This window comes from Notothenia rossii, assembly GCF_949606895.1.
Source record: "Notothenia rossii genome assembly, chromosome: 11".
NCBI lineage: Eukaryota > Metazoa > Chordata > Actinopteri > Perciformes > Nototheniidae > Notothenia > Notothenia rossii.
The window spans coordinates 16,676,810-16,698,689 of NC_136910.1; the positions used below are offsets into that span (position 1 = coordinate 16,676,810).

Below are 21,880 nucleotides of genomic sequence, written 5' to 3' on the forward strand. Positions count from 1 at the left end.
TGCATAGGCTTTAATCAACAAGTATGATGCCATGTGAGACATGCAACACATAACCAATGCTGGCCATCAGAGATGCCTCACTGCTTTAGGGTTTACATCGAATTGCCTGTGCAGCTCAGGGGAAAAAGGATTTCATATGGATGAATGTGGGCACATTCTACAAGAAACAAAGGGATACAGCAGACCAATTAATATATGAAAAACAAAATACAGGTGACAATAGCTTGTGTGAATTGCCATCATCAGACAGTTGTCCATCTGTTATATCCTTAGAAAAGATGGAACATTAGGCTGTCCCTCTGGGCCTGAAGACAAATGACACACTATTGATTTCCTGCAGCTTAATCCAGAAGTCCCTATTACCTGTCATGTGTTGTATGTAATGAGATATTGTTCTCTCTTAAGGAGACAGAACAATATCAAGAGTGCATCCTCATCCTCTACAATCTAGAAGATTATCTCTATATATAATTCAATACAGTTTCCAAGGACATCTCCTCAAAAGATATATAGTGGAATATTGATTTGCTGCCACCTGCTTTCAGAGACCTATCGCTCGGTGAAGAACTGGAAATGTGTATATTTGATTTGTGTCGATGTGTTTTCCACATGGTTTCGTTTTACTTGACTTTCTGTGATGGATAATGTAAGTTGCACAGAACAAGCATAGTAATCCTATCAGGATAATGATTCCTTAAGAAAAGGGCTTGCACAAGTAATAATTTACTCGTGCTATTGCTTTTGTTTACATTCTACGGCATGTACAGGCTGCTAAATCCTCACAAGTATGCAACAATGCTGTTAGCGAACTCATTAATGTAAGTAAATTGACATCAAAGGTTTGCAAGAGGGCAATGACCTCATCATAAACTTCAAACAACACCATGAGAGTAAAAAAAAACATCAGTGAGCCGTGACGCTCTGTGCTATGGGATTGCTTTTATTACGAGTTGTAAAAATAATTGTTGCATCAACGCGGTGTATCTCAAATCATTTGCCGTGTTCAGCAGAGAAATTACACCATCCCTAATGACAGGAAACATTCATAAAACGATAGAAATGCATTGATGCTGCGGACAAAAGATGTGTGTCATTACCGTCTCATCCCAGATTTATGATGCTAAGGATGTAGCCTATAATTACAATATTCTCCAACCGTGTGCATAAGGTTTTAAAATATCACTGTAGAAAGAGCAATTCAAGTAAATGATATGAGAGCTAAAGGTTTGATGTTATTATGGAGTGCTTCAACCTCTACAACACTATCATTTTCCCTCTATCTTCCTGTCTTTCCATTTTGTGTCCCACTTTCTGCTCTCCTCCCCTCTCCAACCCACTCTGCTACCAGTCCTCCATTTTTCTCATGTCCCTCGATCAGTCACCCTGCCACTCCTCCATCTAATCATTTCTCCTGAGTGGGGCTAATTAAAGGGGATCTGACGGAGTGCGCTGACCACAGGAACATCAATCAATCTCTGTCGGACGCAGCGAGCCCCCGCTGAATCCCCCCAACCTGCCGCCAACACGCACAGCTCCGCAAAGGTTAATTGTATTCATTATATAAGGGACAGAGAGAGAGAGAGAGAGCATACCGTCTAAAGTCACCCTGAAGGTTCCAGCTCCGGGGTGAATTCTCCGCAGGCCTCTGTGAGGTTAAATTTGGAGCAGCGACACCACCTGTCAGCTATCCCTCACTTAATGTCTGCTGCAGGGGCGTCGCCTGGACCTGAAAACATTCAGGGCTTAGCCCACAGTGGCTACAGTGGAACTTCCTACTGCAACACTCCCCACATGCACACGCACAGTACACCCGCGACTGTTACAATGAATGCTCGATAATCAGCTCGCGGCATATAGGCAGGGGTAAAGTGCTATTTTTCAGAGTGGGGGAGCGGACCTCATCTCCTCTAGGGGGGTCCGGGGGGATGTTCTCCCGGGAAGATTTTTTTTTTTATATTGAAGTTAAAAGCATCAATCTGGTGCACTTTGAGAGCAACATGGAGAGATCTATGGAGACATCTCTCAACACATCACATTACATTTCATTTTAGCTGATGCTTTTATCCAAAGCGACTTACAATTACCAATTACAGGGACATTCTCCCTGGAGTAACTAAGGGCCTTACTCAAGGGCACACTAGTGGTGGTGTTCCAGGCAGGAACACCCATATGAAACAGAACTGTAAACAGATGTTCTTTTTCTTTATGGATATTTTACAAATCACTCCCCTTTCAAACTGTATTCTTGTTTTACTGTCATATAGTAGATTTCATAACTGTTTCTCCTTTATTCTCTTATTTTTTTTATAACTATAATGATCATATGAAGGTGTGCCGTGGAGATAATCTTTTGAATAATTTGTGACCAAACCGTTTGAGACCCACTGAGATAACTTAGACTCAAGTTAACTATCTAAACACTCAGAGAGTCCTTTAGCTCACCTGAGTCCCTCAGTCTGAGAGGGGAGTTTGTTGTGGAACAAACAGCTCCTTATGTCCGTTAGCGCAGCTAGCTAACCAGATGCTTGCTCTCTCTCTCTCTCTCTCCTCTCTCTCTCTCTCTCTCTCTCTCTCTCTCTCTCTCTCTCTCTCTCTCTCTCTCTCTCTCTCTCTCTCTCTCTCTCTCACTCACTAAATGAGCTATCGCCACACACACACAGGCCCCGTCTCAGGTCGGTTAAATTAAATCCTTGCTTCCCTCACTTGCGTCGTTTCCCTGCGTCTAGTCCCTCCCACCAGGGAAGCATGGAGGGACGCAAGGAAACCATGAGAAGCAGGGAAATGAGTTTTAAGAGCAATGGGACGTCCTTTCCTCCGGAGCGTCAGGTGAAGCGACGTCCGTTTGTGATGACGCCGCACAGCTGTTCGTCTGACAGCAGGACTGCAGTCGAATAGTCCATTTAGCTGAGGAACCTTCCTAACCGAGTGAAATGACCCGGAAGTCCCTCAGTGGCAGCCATGATAAGTGCCGTTCGAATTCTCTAGAATGATAGGAAAGGAGGTTTCAAACTTCCTTTATAACCTCCTTTAACTTAGGAACCACTGGACCTCCCTAACCGAAAGGAGAGGAGAAAATGCTGTCCCACAATGCCTTGCAGCCGCAGCATTTGACGTCACACAACAGTCGGCCGTTCACGGACACAAATTATTATTACGGAGAAATTATATCATGAAAGTTACGGTGCTTATTAACCATCTTAAAACGTATGTGGTAAGTTGCCAAAGTGCTTTTTTTTTTAACGTTCATCAGTATTATAATCAAAAAGAGAAATATGAACGTTAGTTTTTACTGAAATGACCAAAAAAAGTCAACATTTCACTGAGCTGTGTGGGGTTTGTTCAACTTTTAAAAGATGCTTGAATGGTGATATAGGTGTTAAAGACTAACGTTTATAATAAATACATTTGTATTGATTTTAAGATATTTTCATAGTTCATACAATCATACGTATTGGGATCATTTGTATTAATGTGGACCGGAGGGAGAGGGTGATGAACAAAAGTTTCACTTTTTTATTTCAATTCCAACTTTGGTCATGAAGAATATGTTTCTCTGTTGTTTATAAAGCATAAAGCAACAGCATCAGAGCACGGTGTTGTCTCTAGATGAGTCCGTCGTTCTTATTATACATCCATTTTGTAGTCCGCTGTATAGAAAACTGTAGTTTCAATAGTTTCCCCACAGCAGCAGACGCACAAAATGACGTCCGCTGGCGCATCATAAACACGTTGGATAGTGAAAGTGCATTCGGATTCTCTAAAGTACCGCAGCCTCTTCTCCTAAATCCTTTTGAATTCTCCTATCCACTATCCCTTAACCCTGTGACGTTTCACTCAGAGGTCAAGGAATAGGAGATAGGGTTAGAACTTAGGAGCTGATTTTTAAACTATCCGAACGCAACCCAGCTCTGTCCTCGTTGTTTTCACAAACACCCCCGCATCACATTTATTGACACAAACATTTGTATCATCTGTTGTAGACCCCAATAAATAAAATAAAATAAGAACTCACTCTCAAAAAAGATAAACGCCATTCTTAAAATGTATAAACAAACAATAGTTTGATTAATATTGATTAGAGTGCACAATAGAAATAAAATAATTGAGAGAAGAAAAAGAGATATTATCTATCAAAACCCAGTTAAATTAACATTCATTGGATTGCACACTTTGTTTGTTTGTGTGGATATGTAGCACATTAACATTTTAAAAGCACTTAATGACTGACTGAATGGAAATGACAATAAATGAAAATGTAAAACGAAAAAAGCGATCATGAAAATGTTTCCAAAAAATGAATAAAATGATTTTTGACCACTTTGTTGTTCAGATATATCACATATTTGTAACTAAATGATACATGAATTGAAACAAAACACAGTGTAAACTGAGGAGTGACTCTCGTGAGTTTCATTTATTTTCTTCACTCCGCTGGGAAATGGCTCTCAAGTCAAGAAACAAAACACGAGAGTGTACCTAGTTAGCTAATGTTAGCTAGCTGACATTAACGTTACACATTACACTCTTGTTACTCACCGAAACCTTGTAAAGCCGGTCCTGCATGCTGGCTCTTACGAAGCCGACTAACTCCCCTTTTTCCTATATGTACAGCTCTCAACATGCCCAGACTTGTAGTGATTTTCACCTCTTTTAATACTTTTCGCCTCATTCTGAAAGAAAGAGGTGAAATGTACCAACGTGACGGCCATCTTGGTGTTGGTGACGTGTGCAAGACCAGATTTGTAGTTCATTGAGCGCTTCACTCAAAGAAATGTGTAACTTCAAAGTTTTACGACACATTTAAAAAAATTTGACTTGCAAAATTATCTTTTAAATTGACAAACATCATATGTGTAATTTGTGGCACAATTCAAACGGGATCGAAAGATAATCTTTCTCTCCCCATTGACTTCAATACATTATTTTTCCGATATAAGGTCCCAATGGAGGTCCACCGGAAGGGGAGGGACTTCGCCACTCTATACATTATTTTTCCGATATAAGGTCCCATGGAGGTCCACCGGAAGGGGAGGGACTTCGCCACTCTATACATTATTTTTCCGATATAAGGTCCCATGGAGGTCCACCGGAAGGGGAGGGACCGTTATTTTGACATTCCGCTGAAGTATACGCTGTGATGTAATAACTCGAGGGAAGGGGTGGGGGTCAGAGGGCCTAGGTATAAAAGTCACGGCTCGCCACTGCCATGGATGTATAATAAGAACTGGATACAGCGTGGGAGGAGGGGCCTCATTCATTCCTATGAGAGTTGCTCATTGGCGCATGATGATAAAATGGCCCAACTTTTGAGAGAGCGAAAAGTCACAGATTACCCGGCATGCCTGAGAAGTACCCGTATGTGCGCTCATAGCGCATGCGCAACTTTAACCAAAATGCTCGTTCACATCAAGCACGTCAATTTGCGTACACGTAACAGCACCACGCGTTCATGGTAATGGCTTGTTATCATGATGGATTTTATATTAACGAGGCGGCAGTTCCGCCAGTTAGCAGCTAGCGGCTAGCTAGTAATTATGCTAATGTGCACATCAATTGTTATTATGTACTTATATTACGCTGTAACAGGATCTAGTGATATCCAAGCAACAGAGCTTAATTTAGCATGAAATAATTATTGCACTGTATATATATATAAACGCAACACTTTTGTTTTTGCTCCCATTTTTCATGAGATGAACTCAAAGATCTAAAACATTTTCTATACACACAAAATAACAATTTCTCTCAAATAATTTTCAAAAATCTGAAAAAATCTGTGATAGTGAGCACTTCTCCTTTGCCGAGATAATCCATCCCACCTCACAGGTGTGGCATATCAAGATGCTGATTAGACAGCAAGATTATTGCACAGGTGTGCCTTAGGCTGGCACAATAAAAGGCCACTCTGAAACGTGCATTTTTGCTTTATTGGGGGGGTCTGGGGGGCTCCGAAAACCAGTCAGTATCTGCTGTGAGGGTTAGGATTAGGGTTAGGTTTAGGGTTAGGGTAATGTTGTGAATCGAGTGGCCTGTGTTCATCGTCTATAACATACGCCTGCCCATACCATAACCCCACCACCACCATGGGCCCCTCGATTCACAACATTACCCTAACCCTAATCCTAACCCTCGCACCAGATACTGACTGGTTTTCATGATGAGGTTCACGTACTGTAAAGCACGGTTAATGTATTATATTATTGAGGGAGAATTGTCCGGGGCTACAGAAAAAACATTCGGGGCTTTAGCCCAGGCCAGGCGACGCCACTGGTCTGCTGCTTCTACATCCAAACTCAAAAACATCTTTACTTGTCTTGCCACTCTGCTCTCTTGCACCCTATTCGATCACCTCATCTTCCTTTCATCTATGCATATACGTAATTGTATTAATTTAGTTGATGGAACATATGAAAGGAATCACGCATCATTAATTGAGACTCCTGATTAGTTGATTAAGCCTTAACAGACTTTGGGCAAAAACTAATTTAGTCCTTCGGGCTCCAATGCGGCTAATGAGATTTGATATCCCTTCATTTTTTCTTATAGATATTAACAGCCTTCGAACACACCCAGCCATTTGTTACTGTAGCACTGCTTCCACTTGGTAGCAGCCGCTTTCAAACCTTAAAGGCAGCTTTCTAGATATTTTCATGCTGTCAGAATAACAAAGGAGAAACTTTGCTTTCTACTGGCGTGAATAATATAGCAGGATTTGCCAATTTCGTTTCACTGTATCCACTGAGCGTGATATGTCAATGTCAAATATTTCAGCTTGGAATACTGGATCATCTTGTTTTGTGTTTCCCTCAACAATTACCAGTGATTGACATATCCATTTGCTGTCGACACAAAAGCTGCGGTTGCCATTATCTTAATGAATTTCACAGCAAGCAAAAGAAACATCAATATGCAAGTGCTGTTAGTCTCTTAAAGATTTACCACAACTTGAGTTCACTAGTGACAAATCTAAGAAAAGACTGATTGGGAAATAAAGGCAGATGCTTCACTATAGAACTTGATAGGAATCAAAATGGAGTTGGATGGTGGCGGTGCACTCCACCCTCAGCATCAACAAACAAATGGCTGCTTAAAAATAAACACTTTTAATGTAATAAGTTACCCTTATATAGCGTTGTCTTTCTGTTTAACATTTTGACATTGCAACATCAACTTTGAACCATCCCCTTTGCGAAGTATTGTGGGTCAGAATAGCCAGAAAAAGCCAAATAGCAAAATGCCACCAAATGCAATAAGACATCCTGGCATGTGTGGCATAATGCATTCGAAAAAGAAATCTTGAATATGAAATATAATGGTAGAATGGGTATTACAAAGTAGAAGGTTGTATTAGGAACACAGATCAGATCAGAGACTTTAAATATCTCAGCCACAGCTTTTTCTGGCGGCTCCAAATTGGATGTTGGTTTGTTTTAACTTATTACTCATCCGAATATTGACATTAACTTCTCTCTGAATGCTGAAGGCATGCCTGGCTGCTTTTGTATTAGTTTTCATTAAGTAAGCTTTTGTGTCTGAATTTGAAACTATGTCTATACTATTTTGTTCATATTATTCAGAATTCTTTGTTTAGGCAACATCATACCCAAATTATAGCACTTACTTATTTTTGAAGAACAATCCTTGTCATGGCACCAATTTTATGACTCCCTTGTCCTCAATGTGAGCGTGGTTGTTGTGAAAGCATCCACACTTTCCTGGAATCAGCTTGTTGAAAGCACTTCTGAACTTTTGAATTGCTCTCTTTTACTTCTATTTCATTCACTTGAGCTCTTCCCAAACCTATATTAATGCAAAAAAAACTATTTTAAACAAAAGTTGATCACAAAAAATAAACTATTATATATAAACTACTCCAATTAGCGAGGGTTACACTCTGGCTTCCTGTCTGGCAGTTCGCGAAGCACTCTCAAGCACACGCAGGAATATGACAGCAGCAAAGATGGCAAGCACACTTATGGTTTTTCACCTCCCACAAGAAGTATTTATTTGTACAAGAGTGTTTTGTGCTAGACTCAAACTGAACATGCACAACTTGCTTTAAGCTAATTCAGAACTTGCTTCATGCTGTTCTGCCATCTCACATGCCCTAGAGACCAACAGTTGGCCGCCCCATGCCTCCCCCACCACACTGCCATTTATTAGTTATTGGAAGGCTGTTATGAAGACGATGCCTGAGCACTCGGCAGGCCTGATCTCTGAAAAGATTTACTCCAATGACAAAAAATAGACCAATCTATTCTGTATTGCGGTGATGTTGAGGTTATCTCTCACAGATATACCCTGGTGTATTGCAGATATCGAAAGAGACACACCGGCACACAGTCAAGCAAACATTGATCACTGATGAGTATCTACCGGAGTCTCCTCCTGGAGCCAATAGAGCAGTTGTTAGTTCACAAGTGATGCTGTCTAACAGCTGTTATACACACACAGGCTCACACAGGACCATTAGGGGCGTTTTAAATGGCCACTTACAATCATCATAGCCTCCTCCTAACTGCATACACTCCCCTATCTCTTTACAAGAATTCTGCATCTTATGCGTGTCTTTGCAGTCACAATTCAACGGACTGTGCAAAGTCATTGTGGGAAGAATGAAATGGTGAAAAGTGCAAATTAATCACTGCCTTAAGGGACGTTGACTTTCAGATTTGTACAGATTTTTTTGAAATACCTTGAGCTGTATTTAGTAAACGTATTGTATTTTTTATTGCATTTTTTGGTAAGCGTATTTAACTCTAATTGTACCTTATTAACATAATACTGTACATTAATATCAGTATATGTTTCATTTTATGTACTTGCATTGTTTTTATATATTAATATTTTAATGTAATTGTTATGGCTTTTAATTTAGGCTATTTTTACCTCTGTCATTGTTTGTATTCCATTGCATTGCAATCGAACACTGTTTCCTTTGTTCCTAGTTTTAACTTATTATAATGGTGTTATGTTTTTTATGCTTGTTCTGTGAAGCACTTAGGGCTGTAACCTGCATGAAAGATGCTATACCAATAAAGTTATCATTAGTTAGTTATGTATAAAGCTGTATATGGCTGTGTCACAACTGTGGGGAAAAAAAACCCTGTGGGACAATAGATCTCAAATCTGAATGCATAATAAGCCATATAGTGCTCTATAAGTGGGTTTTTTATTTATTATATTTATTTTGTTAAATAAATAGGTAATCATGATTTATAACATTACTTGCCACTTGTTGTGTTGGCTTTCCATGTGACTCAAGATATGCATTAAGCTTATAGTTAGTTTCAGCAGCTTTATAAAGTATATGTTACGCTGCCTCCACATGGCAGGGAGGCAGTACTGCCACCACAGCTGGACCCTGGAGTCAAGGTCAGAGGAAGAGTGTCAACTGCTGGAGACACATGGCTTTAACCTGCGTCCCAGGGGAGGGTTAGCATGTGTGAGTTTGCATAGAGGAAATGTTAATGCTGCCTGTCTACGTAAGTGTGTGTGTGTCTTGGGGGAGAGCTTTGCTGTGGTTGCTGGGTTAGCCTCTCGAGCATCATTATCATTGAAATAAACAATAGCTAAGCTCCGATGTCCTCTGTGCCCTTGTTCCTCTATTAGACGGTCTTGCGTTTCCGTGTGTGCACTCAGGCGTTGATTTCGGCACGTTTCATGAGTACCGGTACACATTTGCAAAAACCCGTGTTTGTGCGCTTACATAAATACTCCTTTGATTTCCACTTTATTGGTAATTAGTTTACCAGTTGATTGCAATTTAAGAGAATCCTCATCCATGTCTCGTGTGTTTTTGTGCTTATTTAGGTACCTGATCCCCTCATTGGACCGCTCCCATGCCGGCCTCTACCGTTGCATCGTGAGGAATCGTGTGGGAGCCCTGCTGCAGAGGCGCACAGAAGTACAGGTGGCCTGTAAGTATCCCCACGGGACAGAGGTGAAACACAGATGAATGGACCCTAATGGGGGAATCAAGGGATGGATAATAGATGGTGTGTGTGTGTGTGTGTGTGTGTGTGTGTGTGTGTGTGTGTGTGTGTGTGTGTGTGTGTGTGTGTGTGTGTGTGTGTGTGTGTGTGTGTGTGTGTGTGTGTGTGTGTGTGTGTGTGTGTGTGTGTGTGTGTGTGTGTGTGTGTGTGTGTGTGTGTGTGTGTGTGTGTGTGTGTGTGTGTGTGTGTGTGTGTGTGTGTGTGTGTGTGTGTGTGTGTGTGTGTGTGTGTGTACACAGTGAGCCCACACAGTTTGGTTGCCTTTGTATCAGGGACTGAGTGGGGAGGGACAGCTGACGGCGGGGTGAAAGAGCTACCTGCATATCATCCGAGGTGTTATCAACCCAGACAGCTGTTCCACTCAGCACTCTCATTACATTGATATTGTCACCGTGGTTGTTTTTAACTTTGTATCATTTCAATATGACCGCCGCTTATTTCTTCCTCCCTCCTTTGTCAACAACATCTGTCGTTCCTTGTGGAAAACGGGTCCCGGATGCTTTGTGTGTCTGTACATTTCCAACCACCACTTTCATGCCACAGACCTCCTTCTTTCCTATTAATGAGATTATTACAAACGCACCACAGAGGTGTCTGGAGTGTAGTTACGGTTATCCCCTCTTCCCATGGTATGCCAGGTCCATTGGCTTCCCCTTGTTTCAGCGACATTTGGGTGGATGCGACACGGCGCTGTACCTGACTGAACAATGCAGCCAACCAGGCGTGCGAGAGAAAGAGACAGGAGGGGGACGGGGGTGCAGACAGCGAGGGTCTAGCAGTCCCACCGGTCCACTTCTTTAGTGTCGGGCAAACATGCCGTCGCCAGCCCCTTCCTTCCTCTCTTTCCTCCTCACTACTTGCTACTCCCACCACTGTTTCTTTTTGTTGTGGCTCCCCTCCCTCTCTTTAGACTTTGTCTGCTTTTCTGGCCACCACTGCCTTCTATTTATTTCTTGGCTTCCACCCCACTGTCATCTTCTTTCTCCTCATTCCCACCTCTTCCCATTTCCATAATTCCTTTTCTTCCCCCCTCATCAGTTGCTCACGGAAAGAATGTGGACGGTGAGACAGAGTGAAAAGGGGAATTAAGGACACCTGCAGAAGAAACGGATGAGACAGACAGGGGAGGGAGAGAGGGAGGGAAAGAGAAACAGAGAAGAATGGGAGACATGGAGAGATCTCTTTTGCAAGCTTTTCCATTGAAGCAGCACAATTAGGATTGCGGAGACACACCTCTGAGAAAGGAAAACATGCCAAGGCATTACAGTTTAGGGGAGGGGAGGAGGACATCACATCGCAGAAACTGCAGATCAAAGTCAGGGGATTTGCACACTTCCTAGATTTTCATTTAAGCTAAGCACCAGAGCTCCAGCGCAAATCCAGATTACCTTTTTTCATTCTCTTTGAACGAGAGCGGCGCAAGAGAGAAAAATAAGATTGCTATCGATGCACAACCACTCTAACGTCCCCAGTTCAAAGCCCCATACCTTGATCCGTGCGTTTCACAACGATATTATTATTTCTAAAGTGTGTTAGAACTTAATTGAGTGTTTGATGTTACATTCAAATTATTTTTTTCTTTATTGAAGAGCAAAAGATAGGATCCTTTACTCGCATCGGAAATAAAACAATCTTTCCAGCCATGGAGAAATGCTTGCTTCTGTTGTGTTTGGAAGAATTACAGGCAGTATCAGCCAATATGGTCGCATCAGAGGATTGCTGCAGCTGAGATAGAAAGAACAATTGAAGTTAAGGCTGATGGACGTGAAATCCATCAAACATTCCCAACCTTCCTATATATCTCACTCAGGAACAGGCCGAGCATGGAGCAGGAATATTAGCGCAGTATTTTTCAGCTTTTAAGATATAATGAGGCAGGGGAGGAATAAAGCCGCTGTAACAAATGAAATGTATTAGGGGATAATGGAATAGCGGCAGCGCTGGTCATCTTCTATGTTGAGTAATGCACATATTTAGAGTGTGATTAAGATTGATTGCCCTTGATGCATCCACACAGGAGGATACGGAATATGAGTTAATTTAGCGTCCCCTCTGTGTCCCTGTGTGAGTCATTACATCTTGGTTCCTTCCAGCCTTTCTTGATGTACTGTGGAAACCATGGCAACCACACTGTGCTGTCCATCAATGTAACGTTTCACAACAGAAAGCAGATGGCAAAAGCTCTGTGGGGCACCAAAAGTCCGATTTAAGAAAAAAGGGAGATTTGTGCCTGCAGACTTAACTGAACTCTTCCTTGTTTCTAACTCTCTCCTGTGTTTTTCCCGTAGTTATGGGCAGTTTTGAGGAGGGGGAACGCTCCCAATCCGTCTCCCAGGGAGAGGGTGCGGTGGTCCATGCGCCGCGCATTCGCAGCTTCCCCCAGCCCCAAGTCACCTGGTTCAGAGATGGGCGTAAGATTCCACCCAGCAGTCGCATGTAAGTCCTTTGATTTATTTGTTCAGATTTGTATTCTTCTTCCCCTGGTTTCATGTGTTTGCTTTACTTTGATTTTTTCCTTTGATCTTGTTACTACGTCTTTGTGCCTTGTTTGTTATGTGGGGTCTTTGATTGCTTTGGTTTGATAGGGTCTGTTCCCACCTGTGTTTTATCATTCATCTCGCTACACTTTGTGCTAAAAGAGAGTTTGAATTTCTCCTGCCAAGACCAAAGCAGTATTGACACTGTGTGAAATAGAATCGCACCTTTGATTCTTGTTTTTATTTGAAAAGAAAACCTATACCCACCACTTTTATTTCAACTCATCTGTGTCTCTGTCTCTCCTCATTTGGGGATTCTGGGGTCAGCTATCAATTCAATAAAGAGGTGAATCAGGAAAGAGGTGTTGAGGTCCAAACATGGGGGCATGGGCCAATGTTGGTACTTTAATTACATGGGATTTGATCTTGTATGCTCCATTTTAAGAAACATGGAAAACAAATTGTACTTATCTATATAGCACATTCAGGCTTATGTATTATTAAGGGGGTACTCAATTCATTTAGTTGGACTCACAACGTCGGGTAAAACATATCATATTTTCGATTTCACACATCCTTATTTCCTTTTTCTATCTCCTACATTACCAACAGTCCAACTCTACCACCCATGGTGCGTTTGAAGATCTGGTCGTGTCTCTAGTAGCGGCTGATGTAGCCCTGAGGATGATAAGTGTGCTTCAGAGGTCTGGTTATCTCACTTCTGTCTAACTGCAAACCCGCAGGTTTTTATTTTATTTCCCACAGATCACTCTGGAGCCACTACTAAAAAACGTATTCGCATATGCAGTAGTACTCCTAAGACCTGTAAATAGACTTGGAAATTCATATTGATAATATAGATCCCATTAGGCAAAGTAGGAGTGGTATTTCTCTTTCTGTTATTTAGTTATTACTTTTTTGGTAGAGTAGAAATCTCTGTGTTGCTGTGTTTGTATAACAATACGTCTTGGATATGCGACCCTGTTATAAAAACACTTATCCCTGTGTCATCACATCTGCATCTCCTCGCAGTGGGAGGTGACCTTGCCCTTGGTTAGAGTGAATCTTTCTTATCTGCTCTTCATCACCAGTAATCATACCCTGACCTAGAATGACAATGAGACAAACACCCAGACTGACTGAGAGGCTGAAGGCTGCAGATGGCCGTGGATCTGCAGAGCCATTTTGTTCCGTGTTGTTGTGGAAATCTGGATTACTTTTGATAAGTTATTCGGAAAAAGGTCAAACAACAGTGCAGCTCAATGTGTTTACTAATTAGGTATTTGAAGAGATTATTGTTATGGAAGTTTGAAGAAGGATCGCACTTTGTCGACGGTTTTAGTGAGAAGGCGTCCGTCATATAATCGTCCAACTCCTTATTAGTTTCACATTTCGCTCATTCAGCTCCTTCTCCTCTCTCTCCCTTCATGTCTCCTTATATAATGTTCTGTTTATGTCTCCCTCTCTCTCTCTTCTCACTCCTTTTGTCTCCATTATCGGCCACCCACTGGGTGTACTTTGCTTCTCTTCATCCTCGCTACCTACCCTCTAGCTCTGAGAATGCTAATTTTGCACGCACCACCAAGGTCACTGTGTGCAAATGAGAACTGTTGATAACAGGCAGTCTCTTTTTATTGAAAATCATTTAATTGAATTTGATTCGTGCCACAAGCGTTAACTCTGCAGCAACATCAAAGTCCCACTGGTGGAGGAGACGGAGGGGGCACCAAAGAGATTGTTCTGCGCCCAAACACAGTTGTTACCTTGACAAAGGCTCTTTCCAAGGCCTGGTGCTCTCAAGAGTCAGCTCCAGCTCTCTAAACATCGTCACATGACTCCTATGTATTCTACCAATCATCTGTGAAAGGCTGGTAGTTATATTTCAAAGATGCGTGCCAACTAATGATCCAGAATAGCAGTAAAGAGATAGATACATTATTAGAAAAAAGATGCCATGCACCACAACCGATAGTTATTTTACTCTTTTTATTTTCTCTCTCCTCATCATCGTCCCCTGCTCCTGCTATCCCTCCTCAGGTGTTATAACTTTAATTTGCAGGCTCTCCAGGAGTTCTTCCAGCTTCTTCTATCCGTGCTCTACTTAATCACACCTCAGCAATAGATGAGAGACGCAAAAACAGCCAGACCCAGAATAACTCTGTGCTACCTCTGCAGGCTGCTGTACTTGAACTACAGTATTTGTCACGTCGAGTTTACATTTACTTTGTGATCAGTTGGCCCTCACTGTGTGGACACGTTGTAAGTTGCTTTTTTCAAATTGCATCACACAGTAGGAGGGGTTGCAACTACTGCTTTTATTGTTGTGGAATAGTTTCAGGAGCTTTGATATTAAACCAGTCAAGTTTTATGGCGGATTGAAATAACTGTTGTTTAGTTAACTGGGTCTCAGATCTCATCACGATGTAACCCCTCAAAATAAAGGGTAATAGGTCATATTGGAGCTGCTAACATTAGCAAAATACTGGATTATGGTTTGATTTTCTTAATTTAATTTAAGTATCAAATTCATGTATGCAAAATGCAAAGACCTCTCTACTAATAATACTGAAGAATGAACACATTTGGGTTTCTGCTTGCCACAACTTGAAGTTAATGACGTTTTTCCATCTAATTATCAGTAGTGGAAAACGACCAAAATGCTAGAAAAAAGATTGGGATGATTAAATACCTTATGCCTGCTGTACATCAGCTTGTTAACATTGTCCTAGCACTTCAAGATCAAGGATGCAACTCATACATGGATTCATGGATCATTTATCTTCAACAAAATGCAGTCTAGTCTAACACAATACAAAACACAATGACGCATGCATTCCTGTAGTGCATGCGTTGAATTTGAATGAGGATTAATGTAGCAGCAAAGGAAACATGGCATGTGCATTCTCTGACCATATGATATGGCCGACATCTTCATCATAAAATATTTGGAAACTGTCAATCAACTCTGATGTCTGAGCACCAAGCATCATTGATCCACTGGAGTCCTCTGTAAAGTGTAGCTTGATCCTTGATGCCATGACGAAACCACGTCTCTGAATGTTCTCTGGGTTAGCCTGAGCATTATTTCAACCGTGACCGGACATCAGGCAAGAGCCTTAATTCTTAGCTGGGTTAGCTTAGCGTTTGTCTTGGCTTTCATCCTGAGGCGGTCACTCCACACGCGGTCACTCCACACGTGGTGCCGTTTGGTCCTGCAGGGTGGACGGAAGATGCCCCGGGCGGCAATTGTTTCAGGGTCCGCTGCACTTTATCCAATCCCACGCTTCACTGAACCGCTTTTGACGAGTGTTTCCATCATAAAAGAAAACAATTAAAAAGAAAGTGTAGCGAAGTTCACGGGAGCTATCATGTGCCACAATAACTGCATACTTAGCATGGTGTGAACCCAGCACACCATCCAAACCCTGCATGTGTAAAGAAAACCCACGGAAACTTACTGAATGCTGCATTTTTGCTTCCCTGCTGCCAGTTTCCCCCTGGCAAAGCGGCGTCTCACTGTGACTCTGTGACTGTTCTCTCTTTGCCATGTGGCCTCTGCAGCTGTTGCCCTTTGGCGAAGGCGAAGACTCCTGCGCCGTCTCTCACAGCACACCCATAAACGTACGGATTCACTAATTGCAGTGTTTGTCTCTGATGTCCGTGCTGTCCACGCTCACAAAAAGTTGACACAATGCTTAAAAATGCAGCCAGGCGTTGGTGTAGCAGCCTTTGGTTCTCACGTCTTTGTTGTGTTGCGATGTAGAGCAAGATACAAGGAGAGAAGGAGCTTATTTAGCATCAACAGTCATTATTCTCCCCTCACTGAATGGGAATGCATTTGGCGGGCTCTTTTCCATTCACCTATCGCGATTTGTTGTGTTATTTCGGAGACTTAATGTGGTGTATAATCAGAGGCTCTTTCAGTAAACACTTTGGCCGGGAATTGCGGCGCTGCTGGCTAAGGTGAGTCGTCTGCTGGATATAGCAAAAACCTGTCCTCTCACTATTTCTCCACTGACAACAACTTACTGCCAGCTACCTGGTTTTCTTTCACAAATACTTTCCATTGACACCTTGGCATGGATTTATCTGCATTACACCGAAAACAACCTTGTAGAGGTATCCGTTAAGACAGAACATAGAGGAGGCTGACCTGCAGGAGTCAGTGGGAGGACACCCCGACACACACACATTGCAATCCCCCCCCGAGTAATCTGCTGTAGCTACTGATCAATTAATGGCCCCTGCCTGTGATGTTCAGGCACTGTCAGTCTGCTATAGATTCCCCATTAGTCACGAGGGCCAGTGAAGAGCCGGGCCCTTTCTCTGCATTTCCATGGAACCAACTGCCCACCATTAGTCATGAACCCAACAATCCTCAGGTCAAAAGGGAAGAGATGTCAAGAAGAAGCAGCTCCAACCAAGAACAAAACACCGTCATGCACATGGCTGCAGGATTAAATTAATTATTGATTCACTTTTTGTTTATTTACTTGATAAATCCATTGCAGGGCTAAGGACATAATAGAAATTGCTTGTTTTGTCCAACCAACACTAAAAAATGCAAAGATATTCAATATGCAATGATAGCAGAAAAGCTAATCTTCTGATAATTTGGTTTCTGCATAAAAAAATCACTTTGATTAAAAATAATATGACTGCAAAAGAAAAAGGTAAACCGGTCTAAATTCATATATCTAACAGGCAAACCAGAAATCAATACAACCGATTCAATAAAATGTCATTATGTTTTACGGACACTAATCCAAATCCCCAAAATGTACTAATCAGCACTCTCACACTGTTTAGCGGCAACAACCAAATGATTGCTTTTCTTGTTCAATTACCTCCAAATATTAATTAATTATCAAATAATTGCCGTTCAGTTTTCTTTCCATCGGCTTATCGATTGTTCATTGAATCTTTTCAGCTCTAGTGAAGATAGATTGGATTTACAGGATGGATTATCAAATAGCTTGTTATTTATTATGTCAACACTTGTTATTCTGCAGGTCAAGGCTGATCAGAAATGGCCTCGAGTCCATTTTGATGTCACCATTTGACCTTGTTCGGGTAAATCCATTCTTTCTTCACAGTTTTCTGAACACTCAACCAACTGCGAGCAATAGGGTATGAGAGAGCTAACTGTGAGCCACAAATCTCCAGTGCATGCCCCTGGTGAGAAAACAAGTGGCTTTTTTCTTATGAGCAACACTCTCTTAACTATTCCCGTCTCTCCTCTACCTCTCCAACCCCAGGAGCTGTGGCTTTTTCATCACAGGTCTTGAGCAGTAGGGCTGGCAGCCTGCTGCTTCCTCTCACTCTTCTGGCTCTCTCCAGCTTTTCTTTAGCATTCATCTACTTACTGGCTGTGCTTTGACTCATACTTTAGCCAGCCATGTGAGCTGCTTGATCCTGTCAACCTCCCTCTCTCCTTCCTGGGGGAGCCCATCAGTCGACTGGGGCCATTTGTCTGCATGTAATGGAGGTCTGAGGCTGTGGAGCGAGGTGAGCTCCCTCACGGCCCGGCAGAGAGGGACAGCCACGACAGATGCCAACACACTTCCAACAAAGTGTGTGTGTGTGTGTGTGTGTGTGTGTGTGTGTGTGTGTGTGTGTGTGTGTGTGTGTGTGTGTGTGTGTGTGTGTGTGTGTGTGTGTGTGTGTGTGTGTGTGTGTGTCTGTGTCTGTGTGTGTGTGTGTGTGTGTGTGTGTGTGTGTGTGTGTGTGTGTGTCTGTGTCTGTGTCTGTGTCTGTGTGTGTGTGTGTGTGTGTGTGTGTGTGTGGTGTTAGAACAGGCACAGCTCTGTCAGACTGTGTCAGTACTGGATTCACACGATAAGATATGCACACTGCGGATGAACTAGATACAGAGATATTGCTCTTAAGATACTTGTTCAAAATGTAGAGTCCAGGGACGACGTGTCCTTAAATAAAGAGAACATCCATGCCTCATTGTTTATTTAATTTCCTTGTTATGTAATGTATTAGTAATAATGAAAATTAGTAAAAGGGAAGAACCCAGTGGCAAACCAAACATTTATACTCCTATCTCTCTATTTCAATCAAGCATAAATCCTCATCATTATTATTGATTAAAGTGCTAGGGAATCATTATCAGACTGGCAGCCATTGAAAAACCACCCTTGACGCTAAATATAAATAAATTGAGCCACAAGAAAGTAATTGCATATGAGACGGTGCTGCTTCGAGCTGCAAGCAAAACTGGGATTGGGCATGAAGCTGCACAGTTGGCCAAGATGTTTCTGAGCAGCTGTCCAGCCTGCCAGGCTCTCCTGTGGACCGCAGCGCATTCTGGAGAATAATAATGGAAAAGGAAATTGGGTTGGAATAAGAAAGAGAAAGTGTTCAAAGATGCAGGAATAACAAAAAGACCAGACAGAGGCATGTTCACACATATCAGATTTGTCCAAATGTCTCCGCTCCGTGGTTTGTTAAATCCCCGCACCGTGCCGGATACGTGGTAAGCCATTGTTACATTCCGCCTCAGACAGCTGCTCACACACCGCCGAGATGCTGGGGACTTTAATAAGGATGACCAAAACGCAATGAGCGAGATAATGAGATAGATACAAAAAAAATAAGCAACCAAAACAAGAAATTACTTCAGGAAGCTGGTCAAAAAGAAATCCATTACCTCCTTTTAACCAAAGTCTTATCTCCCTCTTCCCGCTCCCTTGATATACATGTAAAGCCATTCAGGATAATTGGCTTACTTTTAATTCGTCATGTGGTCTTTGATCCCCCAGGACTGGTGAGCCGGGGAGCGGTTAGTCCCGCTGAACACGCTGCATAACAAAGTCTTCTGTGACCCCCGCAGCAGCCGTGATTACAGGCTGAAGGGAGAAAATGCTCAACAGGGAAGCACTTTAAAGTCTACCATTCAGGGGGAAAACTGCCTCCTACGCTCTGGTTATTATTGACGAAATCAGGGCTCTGTATGATGGTAAAATATCCGGTTTTTCTCAGGTGCTTGGGTGCCTTGTTTAGGGCTTTGTGGAAGAAAAATATAGAAAAAAGAAGCTTCTAAGATCATCATACAATGCTGTCAGTATCACAGAGAGATGGGGATGCCTGCTGTAGATCACATAAAACTCTGCCTCCTATAACTGAGCAGCACTACCCTGTATATTCATCTTCAGGAGTTTATAAGCGACAGGTAAAGAAGTTAAGCTCCAGATTGTGTCCTGGGATGTCGCCTGGGATTCATTCAGCGCCTTGGACACTTCCGTTCTTCCCATATCCCAGAAGGGATCCATAATTCATGACTGTGCGTCCAGGATGTCACCGCTCCAGCAAGCTAGCATTAAATATTTACCGGTGATCATAAGCTGCAGCCATTGAGGCCTGTCAGTCCCTTTAGAAAGACTGTTTTCAGCCACAGCATGCACAGGAAATCCAAACGTGAACCCAGTGACTGTGGCTGCTCTGGGAAATATATTTGGATGAATCTCATAAGTCATAATACTGTAAACGCTAAGAGCGCAGGTAAGCAGCATAGAAAGCCTTTTTTATTTGATGTGTGCACACTATATCATTTTCTAGTCCTTTTTTCTCCCGATGTATCTTTTTATCCTTTCATCAGCTCTCTTGCCACCTGAAGGCAGAGCAGGTACTTAGATCCCCCGCTGATGAGACGAAGGTCAGGATGGAGGAACAAGTGGATGGAGAAGTGGAGTGTTAGATTGGAGGAAGTGAGAAAGAGGAGGTCATCACCTGTGAAAGGATCATGGCTTAAATGTAACAGGGGTTAGCATTTTCACTCTTGTGTGCAACACGCAGAGAGAATTACATTTATTTGATGGATAAAAGCCATTTCTCTCTAGGATCAAAGACTTTTTGTGTGTTATTGACTACTAAGATAGCTGTTATTACCGGTTTTAAGCTGCCAATAACTCTGGAAACGTCAAAGAGAAAAATCAAACTGATTTTAATATAGGTATAGGAGCCAGAGCCACAACCATTTGAATGCTATTGATTTGCTTCTCTGACAAAAGTATTTTTCTCAAGACCAAGCTTCCTGATGGGAGGTATTTGCACTTGTGTGTAACTGTGTTTGCAGGTGTGTCACACATGTGCTTTTGTTGTTTAGAATTCATTTTTAGCTGCTTTGCTGATGAGTTTTTATCCTAAATCTGGTTCGGGAAAGGCCTGAAATGATGTCACTTCCTCACCTGACCACATTTCAGCATCTGGAGAAATGGATGGAAGATAGAGGGGGCGTAAGATGGAGGGATAAAGCCAGGGGAAAAGATGTATGTGGGGGAGGGCACCCGCTTGGAACGGACTATCTACCTCCAGATTGTTGAACAGCCACAGATAATAAGACAATATTGATTGTTCACAGTCAGGGGGCTGTAACACGAGGCGGCAAAGGAGAGGGAGGAACATTTCTCTCTTGCTACGTTGCCGAGGGAAAGTCAAAGAGAGGACTTGATAGAGACAACAAGACACCAGGTATTAGTCCCTATAGAACGCTGGCTGAGAAATTGATCAGTGTTTATTTATTCAGGCATCATTTCAGCGGACGACAAGGAGGACGCTATTGTTTCTTGCCAAAAGTAGTCGGCTGCCAAAACGCAGGCCGAGAGGAGGCTGAGGGGTACAAATAGCCAATTAAAAGCCCCGGGTTATTACGCAGAGCTATCATATTTCAGAGCGGACCATGAGAAGTATGAACAAGGGAGGTTGTCAATATTTCTCTTGCTAAGTCAGCAGCTACACTGTGTACACATTGTAAATCGATATAACTAATGCAGCTTGAACAATGTAATTAAAATGTTAAAATGGTTAATGCCCTTTTGGGCCCTGGGATCAAGTGTGGGCTCACATATTAGCCATCATTAGGCCGTCAAAAGCTACCTCTTGATGGTTAAATGTACTGTTTTTTCTTTTGTGTGAAACTTTATTATTATAAATTGTCAGTCGTACTGGAGTCCTTACTCCTGTCTTGACTTACTGTTTCCTCCCCACTGTATTCTGTAGTCAATATGTCTTGAAAACAGTTTCTTAAATAGTTCTTGTTCCTCCACAGTGCCATCACTCTGGACAACACGCTGGTTATTCTGTCTACAGTGGCACCAGACGCCGGGCGCTACTACGTACAAGCTGTAAATGACAAGAACGGAGAGAACAAGACCAGCCAGCCCATCACCTTATCAGTAGAGAGTGAGTAATCACACACTTTTTACACAGACACTGTAATCAGCTCATTATGCCACGACTGGTAGACGTGAGGCTCCACTGTAAGATCTTGCTAATAAGAACATTCTAACCACCCTCACGTACTGTAATTAATGTACAACATTGCTTCTTATTTCCTAAGCTCATCACATTTCCTGAATTTGAAATTGGTATAATGTGACGTAACTAGTAAAAATAAAAGTA

General features: G+C 42.3%; 1 protein-coding gene across 10 annotated transcripts in view; it reads left to right on the plus strand.

The window, feature by feature from the left end:
- The window catches only part of sdk2b (sidekick cell adhesion molecule 2b), a 273,381-nt gene that overhangs the window by 191,376 nt on the left and 60,125 nt on the right, over positions 1-21,880 (plus strand). For 9 of the 10 annotated variants that reach the window (XM_079657186.1, XM_079657190.1, XM_079657188.1 and 6 more), the window contains exons 3-5: positions 9,814-9,920; positions 12,284-12,431; positions 21,528-21,661. In XM_079657186.1, coding sequence (XP_079513312.1) covers positions 9,814-9,920; positions 12,284-12,431; positions 21,528-21,661 — 389 coding nt within the window. Of the gene's footprint in view, positions 1-9,813; positions 9,921-12,283; positions 12,432-20,882; positions 20,951-21,527; positions 21,662-21,880 lie in introns of those variants that run through there. The other variant, XM_079657187.1, reaches the window with a different exon arrangement.